This window comes from Acinonyx jubatus, chromosome B4 (genome assembly GCF_027475565.1).
Source record: "Acinonyx jubatus isolate Ajub_Pintada_27869175 chromosome B4, VMU_Ajub_asm_v1.0, whole genome shotgun sequence".
NCBI lineage: Eukaryota > Metazoa > Chordata > Mammalia > Carnivora > Felidae > Acinonyx > Acinonyx jubatus.
The window spans coordinates 119486275-119502846 of NC_069387.1; the positions used below are offsets into that span (position 1 = coordinate 119486275).

The window sequence follows — 16572 nt, forward strand, 5'->3', positions numbered from 1 at the left end:
AATGTTTTAAAAGTTAATAATTATTTTCTGTATCTTGAGAAACAGTTTTAGACAGTACTGATTTTGTTGGTATTAAAGACATCTTGGGTAACATTGATCAGCTGTATTAACAATGGGTTTGTGCCAAAAGAAGCTAGCTACTTTTCCTTTTACATAAATTGGTCTTACGGAGTGCTGGAATCTGGATCTGTTAGATTGAGTGAAAGCTGATAGTTGGAATAAGAATCTGTTGCAGTCACAATATATGATCTTCAGTTACAGAAAAGATTGTAGACGAAATTTAATGCCAGAAGCTGAGTAAGCATTGGTTGTCATTCTAGGCCATAAGGGGAAACAAAATTTCCTTTTTTCATTTGGATGTTTCTTAACGGGAGACTTATATGATTTCAGCAGAATTTATCTTCATTCTGCCCATAACTCACATATAACTTCCCATGGTATATGTGACTTCATTAATTTATTCTATAAAATATCATTCTTAGCTGTTGCTACATCAGGATCAAATGGTGCAGAAAATAACCCTGGATTGTATAATGACATATAAGCATCCACATATCCTCCCTTACAGGTAAGTTACTTGAAGCTAAAGAAATGCTGTTTCTTTGGCTGATTTTTATCTTTCTACCTGAGAGCCTTTCTAAAATAATTTTCTGAAGGCCTAGGAAATTTCCCTCTTTTCTACCATAATCATAATGCTATTTTCAAGTAATAAATGAAAACTGAAAGTATATTTGTGTGTTAAGAGTGATTCTTCATCAGTAATAAGGTAGGAAAGAGAATATTAATTGATATGTGTTGAGAAGGTTATATCATGTTGCTTCAGTAACGCCAAAATCTTGGTGATTACGCAGGGAATCATAATGATCACTCTCTGTAAGAACTAAGGAAAGCTTTTGTATGAATCTCTTTTAAACAGCTGAGTTATTGACTGTTACTTCCTTATAGTCACTTTTACCTTTTAAAATTTGAAAGCCTGGGGCGCCTGGATGGCGCAGTCAGTTAAGCATCCGACTTCAGCCAGGTCACGATCTCACGGTCCGTGAGTTCGAGCCCCGCGTCAGGCTCTGGGCTGATGGCTCAGAGCCTGGAGCCTGTTTCCGATTCTGTGTCTCCCTCTCTCTCTGCCCCTCCCCCGTTCATGCTCTGTCTCTCTCTGTCCCAAAAATAAATAAAAAAACGTTGAAAAAATAAATAAATAAAAAATAAAAAAATAAAATTTGAAAGCCTGTCATTTTGTGAAAATTTTCCTTTATGGATATCAACCACAATATGGGTATTCTTAATACCTGTTACAGTTTTTTGGATTACTGTACTATATTGCATTTTTTAAAGGTACCATTGATTATTAAATGATGATTTGTGCTGTATTCTATTTTTAAAGGGAAAACTTACAAAGATTGCTTGAAGACCGAAGCTTTAAGGAAGAGATAGTGCATTTTAGCATTTCTGAAGATAATGCAGTAGTGAAAACAGCCCACCGAGCAGATCTGTTTCCCATTCTGATGAGGTATTTATACTGTTTACAACTGATTTTTTTAAGTTGATCACAAAAACAGTTGTGAATGGAGTATTATGATTCTTTCATTTATAATCATATGATTATTCCTTCAGTTGTAATTTTTTCAATTATAATGGAATATTTCACTTTTTATTTTATTTTGATTTTTTTTTTTAATTGGACCTTTTGGAGAAGTCAAATTGTTATAGAAACTTACTTGAAAATAATTTGTCCCTGGGGCATCTGGGTGGCTCAGTTGCTTAAGAGTCCCAATTCTTGGTCTCGGCTCAGATTGTGATCTCACGGTTTGTGAGTTCAGGCCCCGCGATAGGCTCACACAGTGGTGGTGTGGAGCCTGCTTGGGATTCCCCCCCACCCCTCTCTGTCCTTCCCCTGCTTGCATTCTCTCTCTCAAAATAAATAAATAAACTTTAAGATAAGATATAAAATAAACTTTGTCCCTAACATAAAGAAAGATCTTGCCGTGGAGTTATTTTAATAATAATGTTAAAATTAAATCCAGTGTTCCTCTAAATTTTATTGAAAAATAGTAAAAATAATTCATTCATTTGGTATGTAACTAATTATGATTATAAAAGCTATTGATTTTTGGTGTTGATAATGTAACCATCCACAGTACAGACCTTTGTTATATTCATTTTAATAGTTTTCATTGGATTTTCTTGGTTGAAAAAGTAATCGTTAATAACAGTCATTAAATTATTAGTCTGCTGTTTAAAAAAAACTCCTTAAGGTTCCATTTTACTCGAAATAAAGTAGGAGGTCCTCACTCCTCCTTCGAGGGCCTGGTATGACCTCCCTGCAGCCTGCCTGTCCAGCCACATGGTTTCCATTCACTGCCCCCCTCAGAGCCCACTTCCAAGTCTGTGGACCTGCTCATCTCTGTGCTCACAACACAAGTTGGCTAGCTCTTCTTCTTCACTCAGTCTTCTCTCCGATGTCATGTTGTCAGGATGCCTTCCTCGACCACTTTGTGTAAAATCGCACCTTCCTCTAACCACCCTTTAGTCCCCTGCCTCGCTTTATTTTTCCTCATAATTGTCCGGCATATCCTCTTTCTTATCACTTGTCTCCCCTGACGGAAGGTACTCCATGGCCTGTAGTAAATGTTAGTCAAATTAATTTTGTCTTTTATGGTAAAAACAAACAAGCCTTATTTTTTCTGTTTTTTAAATTTACATATCACCTACACAGAGTAGAAGAATGAACTGTGGTGGTAGTGGTTGTGGTTATCCTTGTCTTGCTGCCATATTTAACAGTAATGCTGCTAGAGCAGCCCTTCTTGAAGTGTAGTCTGCCCCTTCTTGGCGGGGGCTGTCGCTGAGATGCTCTCAGGCGGTCTGTGAGGTTAAGACTTTTTTCATAGTACTACTAAGACATTACTTTTTCCCAGCATGCCGATATTTGTGCTGACGAGGCAGAAGCAACTTCTGGTGCCCCACGACTAATCAGGACAGTGCCTCCTAACTGTACCAGTCATTCTTCATTACCACACACCTGGAGTTAAAACAAAAAAAAAAAATCCTGGTTTCATTAATGTTCTTGGTGAATCTTAAACCTTGAGTACTCATCTTTTTATTGTCGTGTATGACAAAGTAGGAAATGTGCATAAAGCACTTCTGCTGAATACTGGTTGTCTCATCGAATGGCCTATTTTCCAAATTACCGATGCGTGTTACAGAATCACTGGTGGGTAAAGATCCATTCAAAGTGCAAGATAGACAGATGGAGATTAAGGTAACAGATCACAGAGTTTATGAATATGTTTCAGATTGCACATTGCAACTAGCCTTTTTTTTTTTCAACTTTTTTTTTTTTTTTTTTTTGGGACAGAGAGAGAGCATGAACGGGGGAGGGGCAGAGAGAGAGGGAGACACAGAATCGGAAACAGGCTCCAGGCTCTGAGCCATCAGCCCAGAGCCTGACGCGGGGCTCGAACTCCCGGACCGTGAGATCGTGACCTGGCTGAAGTCGGACGCTTAACCGACTGCGCCACCCAGGCGCCCCAAATGCAACTAGCCTTTAAGAAACTACCGCTTGTTGGGGCGCCTGGGTGGCTCAGTTGGTTAAGTGTCCGACTTCAGCTTGGGTCATGATCTTACGGTTTGTGAGTTCGAGCCCCGCATCAGGCTCTGTGCTGACAGCTCAGAGCCTGGAGCCTGCTTTGGATTCTGTGCCTCCCTCTCTCTGCCCCTCCCCTGCTCATTCTCTCTCTCTCTCTCTCTCTCTCTCTCTCTCTCAAAGAATAAATAAACATTAAAAAGAAAATTAAAAAAATAGAAAAAATGGAAAGTACCACTTGTTGAAGTTTGGTGTAGTATCAAAGTGCAATATCCACAGTTATCACAAAAGAATTATCTGAAAGTTTACAAAATATGTTTCCTTTCCCCACCTGCATATCTGTTTAAAGTCTGGATTTTCTTCAACTACAATACGTTGCAATTGATTGAATTCAGAAACGGATAGGAAAATCCAGTTATCTTCTAATAAGCAAGATAGTAAAGAAATGTGAAAATAAGTAAAAAAATATAAGTAAGTCTAGACTCATTAAGTTTTGGTGGGGAGAGATTTGGGAAATAAAATTATTTTTTATCAAAAATATTATTGATGGTAACCCATTTTAATTTCTACTATGATAAATATCAATAGATAAAACTCATACAAAAGCTCTTTGGGGACCTCAAAAATGTTTAAGAGTATAAAACACCCCAATCTAATAGGTTTTGCTAGTGATTCTGTCTTGCATTTCTGGGATACTTCTTATTTAGCTTTAATATTGTTTTAATGCATTACTGGATACTGTAATTAGAAATGAGTATTATGAGGCACCTGGGTGGCTCAGTTGGTTGAATGTTCGACTTCTGCTCAGGTCATGATATCACAGTTTGTGAGTTTGAGCCCCTCATCAGGCTATGTGCTAACAGCTCAGAGCCTAGAGCCTGCTTCGGATTCTGTGTCTCTTGCTCTCTCTGCCCCTCCCTCACTTGTGCGTGTGCACATGTGTTCTCTCTCTCTCTCTCTCAAAAATAAACACTAAAATTTTTTTTAAAAAGAAATGGGTTTTATGTTTATAAGCAAGAGTGGTATATAATTTTATTTTTGTTCCTAGCCCAACTCAATATCTTAGTTATACCACCTTCATAAATGAAAAAGGACTGTTCCTTCTTTCTCTCAGCTATGAAACTTTATAGCATAGCAATTAGTTTTCTTTGACAGTTTAAAAAATTCATCTGAAAAACTGTATAGGTTCCATGTTTACTCATGATTACTGTTCTATTCAGGTTTTCTTAAGTTCCTTTCACTTACTTATGTGTTTTGGCTTTTTCTTGCCCAGGAAATTCCTGATTTAATTGAAATCTTGCCAGTTTCCTTATTTTACTTAGAGTTGAATTCACTTATTTCCTTTTAATCTATATATTATTGTTTTCATTTTTCCTTGATTAGATATACCTTTGGCTTGCCTATTTTACTGCTTTTTTCTTCCTATAAAGAACTACCCTTTGGCCTTTTATCTTTATTATTTCCTTCCTCCTGCTTCCTTCAGCCTTGTTTTTTGTTGTTGTTCTTCTAAATTTTTATATGTTAAATAACTAATTTCTGTTTTCATCTTTCCTTATTTTATAATATATCCTTTTAAGTCCGTTGACTTGCTATTCTTGGCTTTTAGGAAAACAAAATGACTAGAATTATGTTTTAGGATTAATGTGCAAAGAAAATAATGTTCTCTTAATTAACTTTTTAGGATTTTGTATGGCCGAATGAAGAATAAGACTGGGAGTAAAACTCAGGGGAAATCTGCCTCAGGGACCCGCATGTCCATTGTTCTGAGATTCCTTGCTGGGACCAAACCGGAGGAGATCGAGACATTCTTGGACCTGCTATTTGAACCTGTGAAGCACTTCAAGAATGGTAGCTCTCAACTCCCTGCTACTCTGAATGTGTGTTGTCTGCTGTAGATTTCTGATGTCTCAGGCTAAGTCTCCTGTGCTCTTGGACATCTTTCTCATGGGACTGTTCCTCCCAGTCTTGATGGTAGACTTTTGGCTGAAATGGAATTCATTTGAAATTTTGATTGAATTAAGCAAAGCTCACACTGATCCTGAGGGTCGTCAGCATCCATATGTCAGTAAGCCCCTGATTAGAAAATGTGTATTTTTCAGGGGGAGCCTGGCTGGCACGGTCGGTGGAGCATGTGACTCTTGATCTCAGGGTTGTAAGTTCAAACCCCACGTTGGGTGTAGAGATTACTTAGAAAAAATAAGATCTTTAAATTAAAGGAAAGAAGGAAGGAAGGAAGGAAGGAAGGAAGGAAGGAAGGAAGGAAGGAAGGAGAGATAATGTATTTTGATTGTTGTGCATTTAGGCCATTTGAAAAATGGTACTTACGCATACACAATGAATATGTTTCTCCTTAGAAACTTAAAGCATGCTGATGAATTAATTTCAGTTGTCTTGGTATTTAGTCATTCACTAAGTCATTCATCTATTGAGTAGTGATTAATTGAATACCTCCTGTACCCTGGACACTTTTCAATAATCTCTGTTCTCAACCTCACTGTCTAAGTGCAGTGAATGTAATAAGTATATAAAAATGAGTTGAAATGCTGTGTGGTCTGTTCTTTGGTGTGCAATGTTAGTAATTATTATTAATAATAATAATAGCTAACATTGTTGAGTGCATACTCCATGCCAGACATTATGGCAGATCCCTTTACATACAAATCAGTTGATCCTTAAAATAGTATCATTACTTGACTGGTCCCATTTTACAAATGAGGAAACTGAGACTTAGAGAATGTAGTATTTTGCTTATAGCCACTCAGGTAGAAAATGGTAGTTTTGCTTTTGTTTCTGGTTTTTTTTTTTTTTTTTTTAAGTTTATTTATTTGAGAGAGAGCGAGCATCCAAGCTGGGTAGGGGCAGAGAGAGGGAGAGAGAGAGAATCCCAAGCAGGCTCCAAGGTAACAGCACAGAGCCTAGCATTGGGGCTCGATCTCACCAACTGTTGAGGTGCATGACCTAAGCTGAAATCAAGAGTTGGAAGCTCAACCACTGAACCACTCAGGTGCCTCAAAAATAGGAGAGAGAAAGAGAGAGATAAAGAGAGAGAAAGAAAGAAAGGGAGGGACGAAGGAAGGAAGGGGGAGGGAGGGAGAAAATGATAGCTCTTTCTGACTGCAGAATCTCTGCTGTAGTCCCATAATTGCTTTGCTTTAGGCAAACATAGATATTTATTTATAGGGTAATGTGTTACATTAAGTTCTGTATTTTTCTATGATAATGGATTCAGCTGTTAAAATGTTTTCATTCCGTATATTGCCCTGCAAAAGAATAGAAAGGCTTTTGTTCAGTGAAACAGCCTCCATTGTAAGAGGGTAGCTATAAATGGTACTCTTACAGGTGTACCATTTAGGTGTATGAATTAGCAAGCCTGTGATTTCATGCCAGTTGGTTTGAAGTATAAAGCTCAAGCAGTAACAATTCAAGTCTTTTAAGTAAATTATGAAATCAATTTTGGTGCCTGTTTATAAAGAATTTTGTTTTATTTATTCACTAAGGACTACAAGAGGAAACATTTGATTCTCGGCATTTAAGAAACTTCTAATTAGTGGGACATTTCCTGTGAAACTGCTCAAATCAACATAGACAGTGAAAGCTGAGAGTGAGGAAAGTGTATGGAAAATTGCGAGGGGGAATGAAGACATTGTAACTCGGGTTTTGAGGAATAGTCTAAGTAGGATGGGAAGTGGGCTTAGAGACTTAGTTTTGGCACAAGTTTCTCTCTGTTTTATTCTGAGTTTCCTCATCTATAAAGTGATAATACTAAAATCTGCCATGCCTAGCTCATTGAATTTTGGTAAGAGAATCAGGAGAAAATATGTTAGGAAAGTACATTATCTTCTACATGATCATACTGTATCATTGAGGGAAATTGAAATGAAGCTGTAATTGGAGAGTAACTAACATTTCCTTTTACTTGACATCTCTTGCACTAGGAGAATGCCATTCTGCAGTCATTCAATCAGTAGAAGATTTGGATTTGTCTCAAGTTCTTCCTTTAGGTCGTCAGCATGGTATCTTAAATAGCCTTGAAATAGTATTGAAGAACATTAGTCATCTGATCAGTGCCTACTTACCAAAGATTTTGCAGATACTGTTGTGCATGACAGCAACAGTCTCACACATCCTTGACCAACGAGAAAAGGTGAGATTCACTGTAGATGTTTTTCTTCCTGGATGAATTATGTGGGTTTGAACTGTGTGGGTCCACTTGCAAATGGGATTTTTTTTTTCTGATAAATACAGTGCAGTACTGTAAACGTACCTAATGATCTTCTTAATAACCTTTTCTCTGACTTTATTATAAAGTAATAATACAGAATTACAAAGTATAATACATATACAAAGTATATGTTAATTGACTGTTTATGGTATTGGTAAGGCTTTCAATCAACAGTAAGCTATTAGTAAAGTTTTGGGGGAGTTACACATAGACTTGTGACTGCGCAAGGGATCAACACCCCTAACCCTTGCATTATTCAAGGGTCAGCTGTATGTCACTTGTATATTTTAAAAAGAGGTTTAAAAACAGAGTGTGAATTAGTTCTATATACATCTGAAAAACTAAAGTCAGGGATAGTCAAGCTGATGTTTCTCACATTTTAATTTCAAGAGCCTAGAGGTATAGGACATCTTCCAACTCTCATTTGTCCAGAGTAGTTGGAGAATGAACAGAATACTGTTAGCATCATCCTTGTTATTTTGAGGTAAGAATTGCCGAGAGGTCTTTTATAAGTAAATGCTTGCCTACTAGGAGTACAATGTTTTGAATAAAGATCAGCAGCAAGACCAGGCGGCTAGCTCAATGCCAGAGGCTTCACAAGGCAGTAAATATTTTCTGAATTGTATTAAAGACAATATATTTATGTTCTGTTGAAACAAGTATACGGGCATAAGTATACTCTCTGGGAAGTCGAGAGAAACCTATGTCTTTATGGACTGAAGGCTTCTTAGAGAAAATGAGACTTGAAGTGCAGATCTAGATTCCCATTTCTGTTGATTCTCCATTAATGGTAAACAGGCACAGTTTTAACTGGGTTAAAAATCTGTTTCATTCATTTGATTTATGGATATGCATGGTGAACTGTCTCTCAGATATGGTCATGATCACTGAAAATTGACAACCAAAATTTGACGCTATTTTTGGGGCTATGTGTGGATACAAATCTGCTTTAGTAATGAAATTCTCGATTGCCGAGCTCCAGGGATTTAGAACACACCTTATATTTTGTTAGGCATCATTTTGTTTTCTTTACTCTTTCATTCATTCCTTCCACAAATATTAATTGAGCCCCTTTTGGGTGACAGGCACCATTCTGAGCACTGGAGATGGAACAGTGAACAAAGCAAACAAAACTTCCTGTCCATTCATTTATTCAATAAATACTTATTTCACACCTACCTGCTATCTATCAGACATCATTCTAGGTGGGGAATGAGACAGGTAAGGACTCAGTGTCATGGGGAGAAAGAGAATCAATAAATAAATAATTAGAATAATGTCGGTTGGTGGGGAGTCCCCAGAGGGAAATAAATGAGACCCTCTGCAGATCCGTGAGTCATTCTCTGTGGAGCTCTCTCCTCCCCAGTACTCTGCCTGCAAATTCTTGCTGCCGTGCCTGGACTCTGCCTTCTCACACTAAATCCTGGAACTCCAAGCAGGAAACCGGGGAATGTGTAGGACTCACTTCCTCTGTTGCCCCCCTCTCCCAGGGCTTACTGTCCTTTACTGCCTGCTGTCTAGTATCTGAAAAATCATCATTTCGTATGTTCATATGAATGTTTCATATGTTCAGTTTTTTAGTTGCTTGAGAAGGAAGGCCAAACCTAGTCCTTGTTGATCCATCTTGAACAGATGCAGAAAAACTGCAAGCAGGCAGAGAACAGACCCCCGACTAACACAAGATTAGGAGCAGCTCAAGTTCCCAATAGCCAGGGCAGAAAGCTCAAAATACCCGAGGCACCAGGAAGAGTCCTAGGCAGGGCCTTGCCTCGGTGTTGGAACCAGATTAACTCTGGAATAAAGGCTGCCCTGGCAACACCTACCAAAGCTCACAAAGATCCAACTTCCCAAGTACATTAACTGCTTCTGAGAATAAAATGCAAAAGTTTTCAAATGATTTAAATGAAAATAAAATTCACAGTGTCTGACATCCAGTCAAGTTTTACCAGGCATGCCAAGAAGTAAGAAAATTTTATTCATAATAAGGAAAAAAACAGTCAATAGAAGCAGCACGAGCAATGGTATAGATGATAGAAATAGCCAAAAACTTAAAATAGCTGTTAGAAAGGAATACACTCCGTATATTCACAAAAGTAGAGGAAAACATGAGCATGTTGAGGGACATGAAGATGTGAAAATTTTTAAATAAAATGAGGGGATGTGATAGGAAGTGACAAACAGGGAGTGGATGGTGCTGCTTTTATTAAGGTGGTCAGTGTCTTCTCTAAGGAGGTGATAATTTGAACTCGTGTCTCCCCAGCTGTGGGAAGAACACTTCAGGCAGATAAAATGACCAGTAGTCCCTGAGGTAGAACAGCCTTGGCACATTCTAAGAGACACAAGGGTAAGATGGCTAAAGCACAGGAGCAACAGGACTCGTGTAAGGTAACGTTGAGAGCTAGGTAGGGCCTCTTGGGCTGTGAGCTGGATTTACTCCTAACTGTATTGGGAAACCTTGAAGAGGTTTGAAGCCAGGGAGTGATGAGGTCTGTTTGATGTTTTTAAAATCTCACTTTGATTGCTTTGTGGAAAAGAGGCTTGCGGGGGGGTGGCAACAGTGAAAGCTGAAAAGAGGTCTTGGAAAAACTCTTTCTCTGTGTTATTTGAGAGCATCAGAGCCATATGAAGACTTCTGTGTGAATTTTCATTTGTGCCTTACAGTGAGTGATAGTGACTTTGTCTACACATGGATATATTAAATCGTGAAAGGTTAGAGGTTTTATAAACTCTGTATAAGTTGTCTGACTTCTTGGTTAACTTAGAAGCAGTTATTCAGTAATGCAGCCTTACTCTTGAGTCAACAGTTAGTAACTCCAAAGACCAATTATGCAATTTCATAGATCATTAGTTAGTGAGGTGCTATTGGAACTTTTTTTTTAAGGTTCTTGGACAAGTTCAAAGAATTCCTTGAAGTGCTGTAATGAATTATTACACAGTAATACTGCTTAAGTGAGTTAAACTTCTACATTTGTGTATTTGAACTAAGTTACACATTTATTTATTTTTATCTTTAATTTTATTTGTGTGTGTGTGTGTGTCTTTTAGCTCCTTTAAAACATTGACTGACACTGAAGTATATATCATGAGGGTTGTTGTGGTTTGATTGATTTTGGAATATTTGAACAATGTAGTAACTTTTAAATGTACATGAACTCAGTCATATTGACTGTTCCTCTCAGAGCAAAAGTCTACAATTGCTCGCTTTTAGGGCTTTTCTCAAGTTTACTAAATTATTGAGTAAATTGGGAAGCTGACACTGTAGAAACCAAGTGAGTGGAATGTGTAGATCCTACCCGATGTGGAGGGTGCCTGGTGGGAAGAGGGAAAAGGTGGGGGTGTCTGATTTGACATCATATTTGCTAAGGTTAGTTTCTTATTTTCTCCAGGGGATCATGATACCATATTGTTTCAAATGTAGGTAATAGTTTTTATCTTTTAGCAAACATGATAGACCTCATATTGAAAATATTGCCCGCAGAACTGAAGCAAAGCAGAATGACCTGTAACTGTATCACCTTGTGCTTGCCTGTTATTTCCTGTCGTTGTAATTTGTATAAAGAGATAATTAGCCACAAGTAGATGGTAGAAACCTGGGGGATGTGAAATATGATGATTCCTCCAATTTGCATGGTGAAGTAATGACATTGTTGCTCCCATTCACTTGAATTTAAAATGTGTTGTTTTAGATTCAAATACTTCTTTTGATCAGAATATCCAATTTTCATCACAAGTAACCCCCCCATTACTTTTCTTCATAATGTCATGGCCATAAAGCTTGATGAAATTCATTATATTAGGGTATTGTGTTGTCTTACAAATTTCAGAGTGGTTTTCCTCACATTAGTCAGCGTGGCTAAAATAAGCAAATCAGGAAACTAGACACTGGCGAGGATGTGGAGAAATGGGAACCCTCTTGCACTGTTGGTGGGAATGCAAACTGGTGCAGCCACTCTGGAAAACAGTGTGGAGGTTCCTCAAAAAATTAAAAATAGATCTACCCTGTGACCCAGCAATAGCACTGCTAGGAATTTACCCAAGGGATACAGGAGTGCTGATGCATAGGGGCATTTGTACCCAATATTTATAGCAGCACTTTCAACAGTAGCCAAATCATGGAAAGAGCCTAAATGCCCATCAATTGAAAATGGATAAAGAGGATGTGGTTTATACATACAATGGAATACTACTTGGCAGTGAGAAAGAATGAAATCCTGCCATTTGCAGCAACGTGGATGGAACTGGAGGGTATTATGCTAAGTGAAATAAGTCAGAGAAAGACAGGTATCATATGTTTTCACTCATATGTAGATCTTGAGAAATTTAACAGAAGACCATGGAGGAAGGGAAGGGGAAAAAAATAGTTACAGAGAGGGAGGGAAGCAAACCATAAGAGACTCTTAAATACAGAGAACAAACTGAGGGTTGATGGAAGGTTGGGGAGAGGGGAAAATGAGTGATGGGCATTGAGGAGGGCACTTGTTGGGATGAGCACTGGGTGTTGTATGTAAGCCCATTTGGCAGTAAATTATATTAAAATTTTTTTTCAGGGTGGCTTTTAGATTTCGACATAGATAATAAAGGTCCCTTGTAAAAATAAGTTGTCATTATATATCCAGGGCTCACAGTATGTTAATGAAATGGAAAAACAATGAGGGGTTGCACCTTACCCCATTTGTTTGATTTTTAATAACATTCCGTGCTTGGGAGAAAACTTTCTAGGCTTTTATCTCTCTGCTTGGCCTAAACCTCTTCATCCTTTAAGATCCACTAGAAATTCTGCCTCTCACATGAAGCATTTATTTCCCTTTTCAAATTTGTAATTCCTCCCCTATTGGCTGTCTTCAGTGTTTTCAGTCTGTCACATAATTTAATATGTTTTCCTTTAGTGAGATTTTAAGCTGAGGTCAGAACTATGGCTGTCATGCCATTGGACTCATTGGTGGGGTCTCAATAAATTATTCTACTCTGAGCCTGAACAAACTGGCCACATAATTGTGATTTTGTAACTCATCAGGAAGGAGACGCCGCCAGGAGTAGCAGTATCTGTTATGAAAGAAGTTTGCTCTTAATTCAAACATCCACCCACTCTAGCCTCTGTGCCTCTAAAGACAAATTTTGATTTTTTTCCCATATTTTTCTTTGAACTGTATATTTTCAGATCATCCCATGCCTCAATTTAATCACCTTATTCTCTTATACTGTATGAAGTATTCCACTATATAGACCATACATTCTTTAGTTCCCTAGACTAATTTTTTAACAAGAATAATTGAAAACTCCTAGTTTCAGAAAAAGTAAGAAAAATAAGTTATGAAAACAAAAAAAGAAAGTGACTTTCATTTGAAACAAAGATTTATTTTTTCCCCCTAATCTAAGACATTGTGATGGCAAAAAAACTTTTGTTTAGAATGTTCTGTTCATAGGAAGAAATCAGGATTTTATTTGAGACAATTACTGGGATAAAGAAATAAAGCAATGCAGGACACAAAACAGCTGTTCCATTTGTGATTTTTTTTTCCTCTTAAGGACACTTTAACGTGATTTTACTAGGCAGTGATAATGGAGCACACCTCACCATTTGACTTTAAGTCTCTGTTTACCCATCTTGTTCAATGAAAAAAGCAATATGATATACTCAGTTGACATTTCCATATGAATCAGAGCCACAGTCAATAGACTTACTAACAGGATTTCCAGTTTGATTCGTAGCCATCTGAGCAAGAGTGCTTCCCTGAGGAATCAAGGATAAAAAGGAAATAGTTTTTTTTTTTTTAATTTTTTTAATGTTTATTTATTTTTGAGAGAGAGACAGATTACGAGTGGGAGAGGGACAGAGAGATGGAGACACGGAATCTGAAGTGGGCTCCAGATTTTGAGATGTCAGCACAGAGCCCGATGCAGGGCTCGAACTCACGAACCAGGAGATCATGACCTGAGCCGAAGTTGGACGCTTAATCAACTGAGCCACACAGGTGCCCTGAAATACGTTTTTTTTTGTTTATTGTTTTTTTTTTTTAAGAGAAGATCTTTCTTTTACAGATACAGCTCAGGTTTATTAACCCGCTGAAAAATTTAAGACGTCTTGGAATCAAAATGGTAACTGACATCTTTTTGGATTGGGAGTCTTACCAATTCAGAACAGAAGAAATTGATGCTGTATTTCATGGTGCGGTTTGGCCCCAGGTAAACATGAGTGTTACATTCTGCCTGGATATCTTCTGCTTCTTCCCTTGTTTTTACTTTAACCAGCTTAGTCTACACCCAGACATGAATGCCTTTCCTGGTCTTTTCTTTTACACTAAGTCTTCCTTTGTTTCTGGAGGTTCAGAGCACTTTTCTTTGCCTCCACTGCCACCTAAAGCTCAAGAGCTGGTTTCTTAATCCCATGACATTTATACTTAAGGTTAATTTGAATATGACGTGTCTCTCAAGCAAATGGAATATAACTGTTCTATCACCTCAGTGATGTGCCTTTGAATTTTGACAAATACAAGAGAAAATGCACAAGTATTTTTGTTACACATTTCCTTGTTTGTAACCACTTTGTGACGATACCTGGTATAACTGTAACTAAAAAGACTATAGAGGAGACTTGATTTTAGGAAAGATTTCTAGCTGCTTGACCTCTGTTATTTCTACCCAAATGAAACCTAAAGGACGTCATTCCTTTCAAGTGTCTAGCCCTTCCTTGCACTGCCTTTGCCATCTTCCCTGTGTAGATATTTTGGATTCCTTTGTTTTTTTTCTTTCATCTGTCCTTTATTTTTTTTTTTTATTTTTATTTTTTTATTTTTTTATTTTTTAAATTTTTTTTTTTTTTTCAACGTTTATTTATTTTTGGGACAGAGAGAGACAGAGCATGAACGGGGGAGGGGCAGAGAGAGAGGGAGACACAGAATCGGAAACAGGCTCCAGGCTCCGAGCCATCAGCCCAGAGCCTGACGCGGGGCTCGAACTCCCGGACCGCAAGATCGTGACCTGGCTGAAGTCAGACGCTTAACCGACTGCGCCACCCAGGCGCCCCTTCATCTGTCCTTTAAATGTTAATCTCTGTCCCTTGGCTCTTTATCCTTGGGTGTAGTTTCTGTACTTGTTCTGCTTTTTAGTTATTTTTGTCCACAATTCTGTATGTGATTTTATTTTGTATTCTGTTCATTTTGTGTCCTAGATCAGAAGGCTTGGATCTGAGAGTCAGTATTCTCCCACTCCTCTGCTGAAACTAATTAGTATCTGGAGCAGAAATGCAAGGTATGACCCTTCCTCCCTGCCTTTAAAAAGGACAGTGTTTTAGACCAATCTAGTCAAAATGAGTCAAGGGAATTAATATTATTATTTATGGTCTTTCCATACAATGAAATACAACAGGTGTGGTTAAAGAGAATAAGGTGGCTGAATTTCAAAATACATAGTTTAAAGAAAAATACAAGTTGCTGAACAATATAATCCAAGAAAAATAACTGTGCATGTGTATATATATAAAACGAAGTAGAAAATGTCTAGAAGGAGAGGTGCCTGGGTGGCTTCACCAGTTAAGCGTCAGACTCTTGATTTTGGCTCAGGTTATGATCTCATGCTTTGTGGGATTAGGCCCTGTGTCCAGCTGTATGTTTACTGCTCAGGCCCTGCTTGGGATTCTCTCTCCCTCTCTCTGCCCCTCCCCTGCTCACTGCTCTGTGTGTGTGTCTCTCTCAAAAATAAATAAAAACTTGAAAGAAAGAACGAAAGGAAAGAAAGAAACAGAAAGGAAGGAAGGAAGAAAAAGGAAGGAAGAGGAAGGAAGGGAGAAAGAAAGAGGAAGGAAGAAAGGAAGGGAGGAAGGAAGGAAGAAAAAGAAAAGAAAGAAAAAGAAAATGTCTAGAAGGATACATGGGAAACTGTTAATGTTATTGTAGCATTTGGAGGTTTTGGTGCCCGGGAGCAGGTAAGAGATACTTTTTATGATATATCTTTGGAGTGTTCATTTGTAATTTTTAACAAAGGGGAATAACAAAGGCAAAATAACATTTGCGAAGGTAAAATAACATTTTGCAATTTAAGTTGTAGAGCATAATTATAGCAAAAGTTATGCATTTTTGCTAGTTTTACAGTTCCATTAAAACTTAGAAATTAAAAGTATTGGAATCAATAGGGATGTTCTTCTGGTGTGTTGTAATTGTTTCAGTAGTTTGATTTGGCCTGGGAAAGGGAAAAACAGAATGTGAAACATGGCAGATACAGGTTTCTCCAGCTATCTGAAAGTAGAGCATTTCTATGAAACCTTTCTTAAGCCAAAATGGCATAAAGCAAAGAAGTGATTACTATTTATTTACACGGAAAACATTTGTAGCATTCCTAGATCCAAAAAATAACCTCTCATAGGCTTCTCTGATACCTTAGGTCACATCTTGCTAAGGGATGCACAGAATAAATCAAGACAAAGCACAGATGTTCACAGACGCAGTTCACAGCTCTGGCACCTTGATGCTGAGATGCTGAGTGTGGTTCCCAGGGAAGAAGCCTGGCAGGGCCACTCTCACTGCTCAGGGTGCGTGCTGCCTCCATAATGACTTACTGCACAACAAATGGTGAAAGCTATTTTCGCGTTTCGCCTTTTTTCATAAAAGCCAAGTGGCATAACATGAACTTTTGAAAAGCCGGGGATATCTGTAGTTATACCAGCATATAAACCTGGCTACTTTTTGCATGTTTGCTTAAAAATAAAAGCTGATTTGTAATTTGCATTCTTTGTCTTTTTCCCAGTTCCTACTTAAAATCAAAAAAATTTCGTAGG

General features: G+C 37.9%; 1 protein-coding gene across 2 annotated transcripts in view; it reads left to right on the forward strand.

The window, feature by feature from the left end:
- UTP20 (UTP20 small subunit processome component) overlaps positions 1-16572 on the forward strand; it is a 114532-nt gene that overhangs the window by 47679 nt on the left and 50281 nt on the right. For both annotated transcript variants that reach the window (XM_027071001.2, XM_015070865.3), the window contains exons 24-29: positions 483-568; positions 1382-1507; positions 5262-5428; positions 7516-7724; positions 13842-13985; positions 14971-15050. In XM_027071001.2, the coding sequence (XP_026926802.1) occupies positions 483-568; positions 1382-1507; positions 5262-5428; positions 7516-7724; positions 13842-13985; positions 14971-15050 (812 nt within the window). The remainder of the gene's footprint in view (positions 1-482; positions 569-1381; positions 1508-5261; positions 5429-7515; positions 7725-13841; positions 13986-14970; positions 15051-16572) is intronic.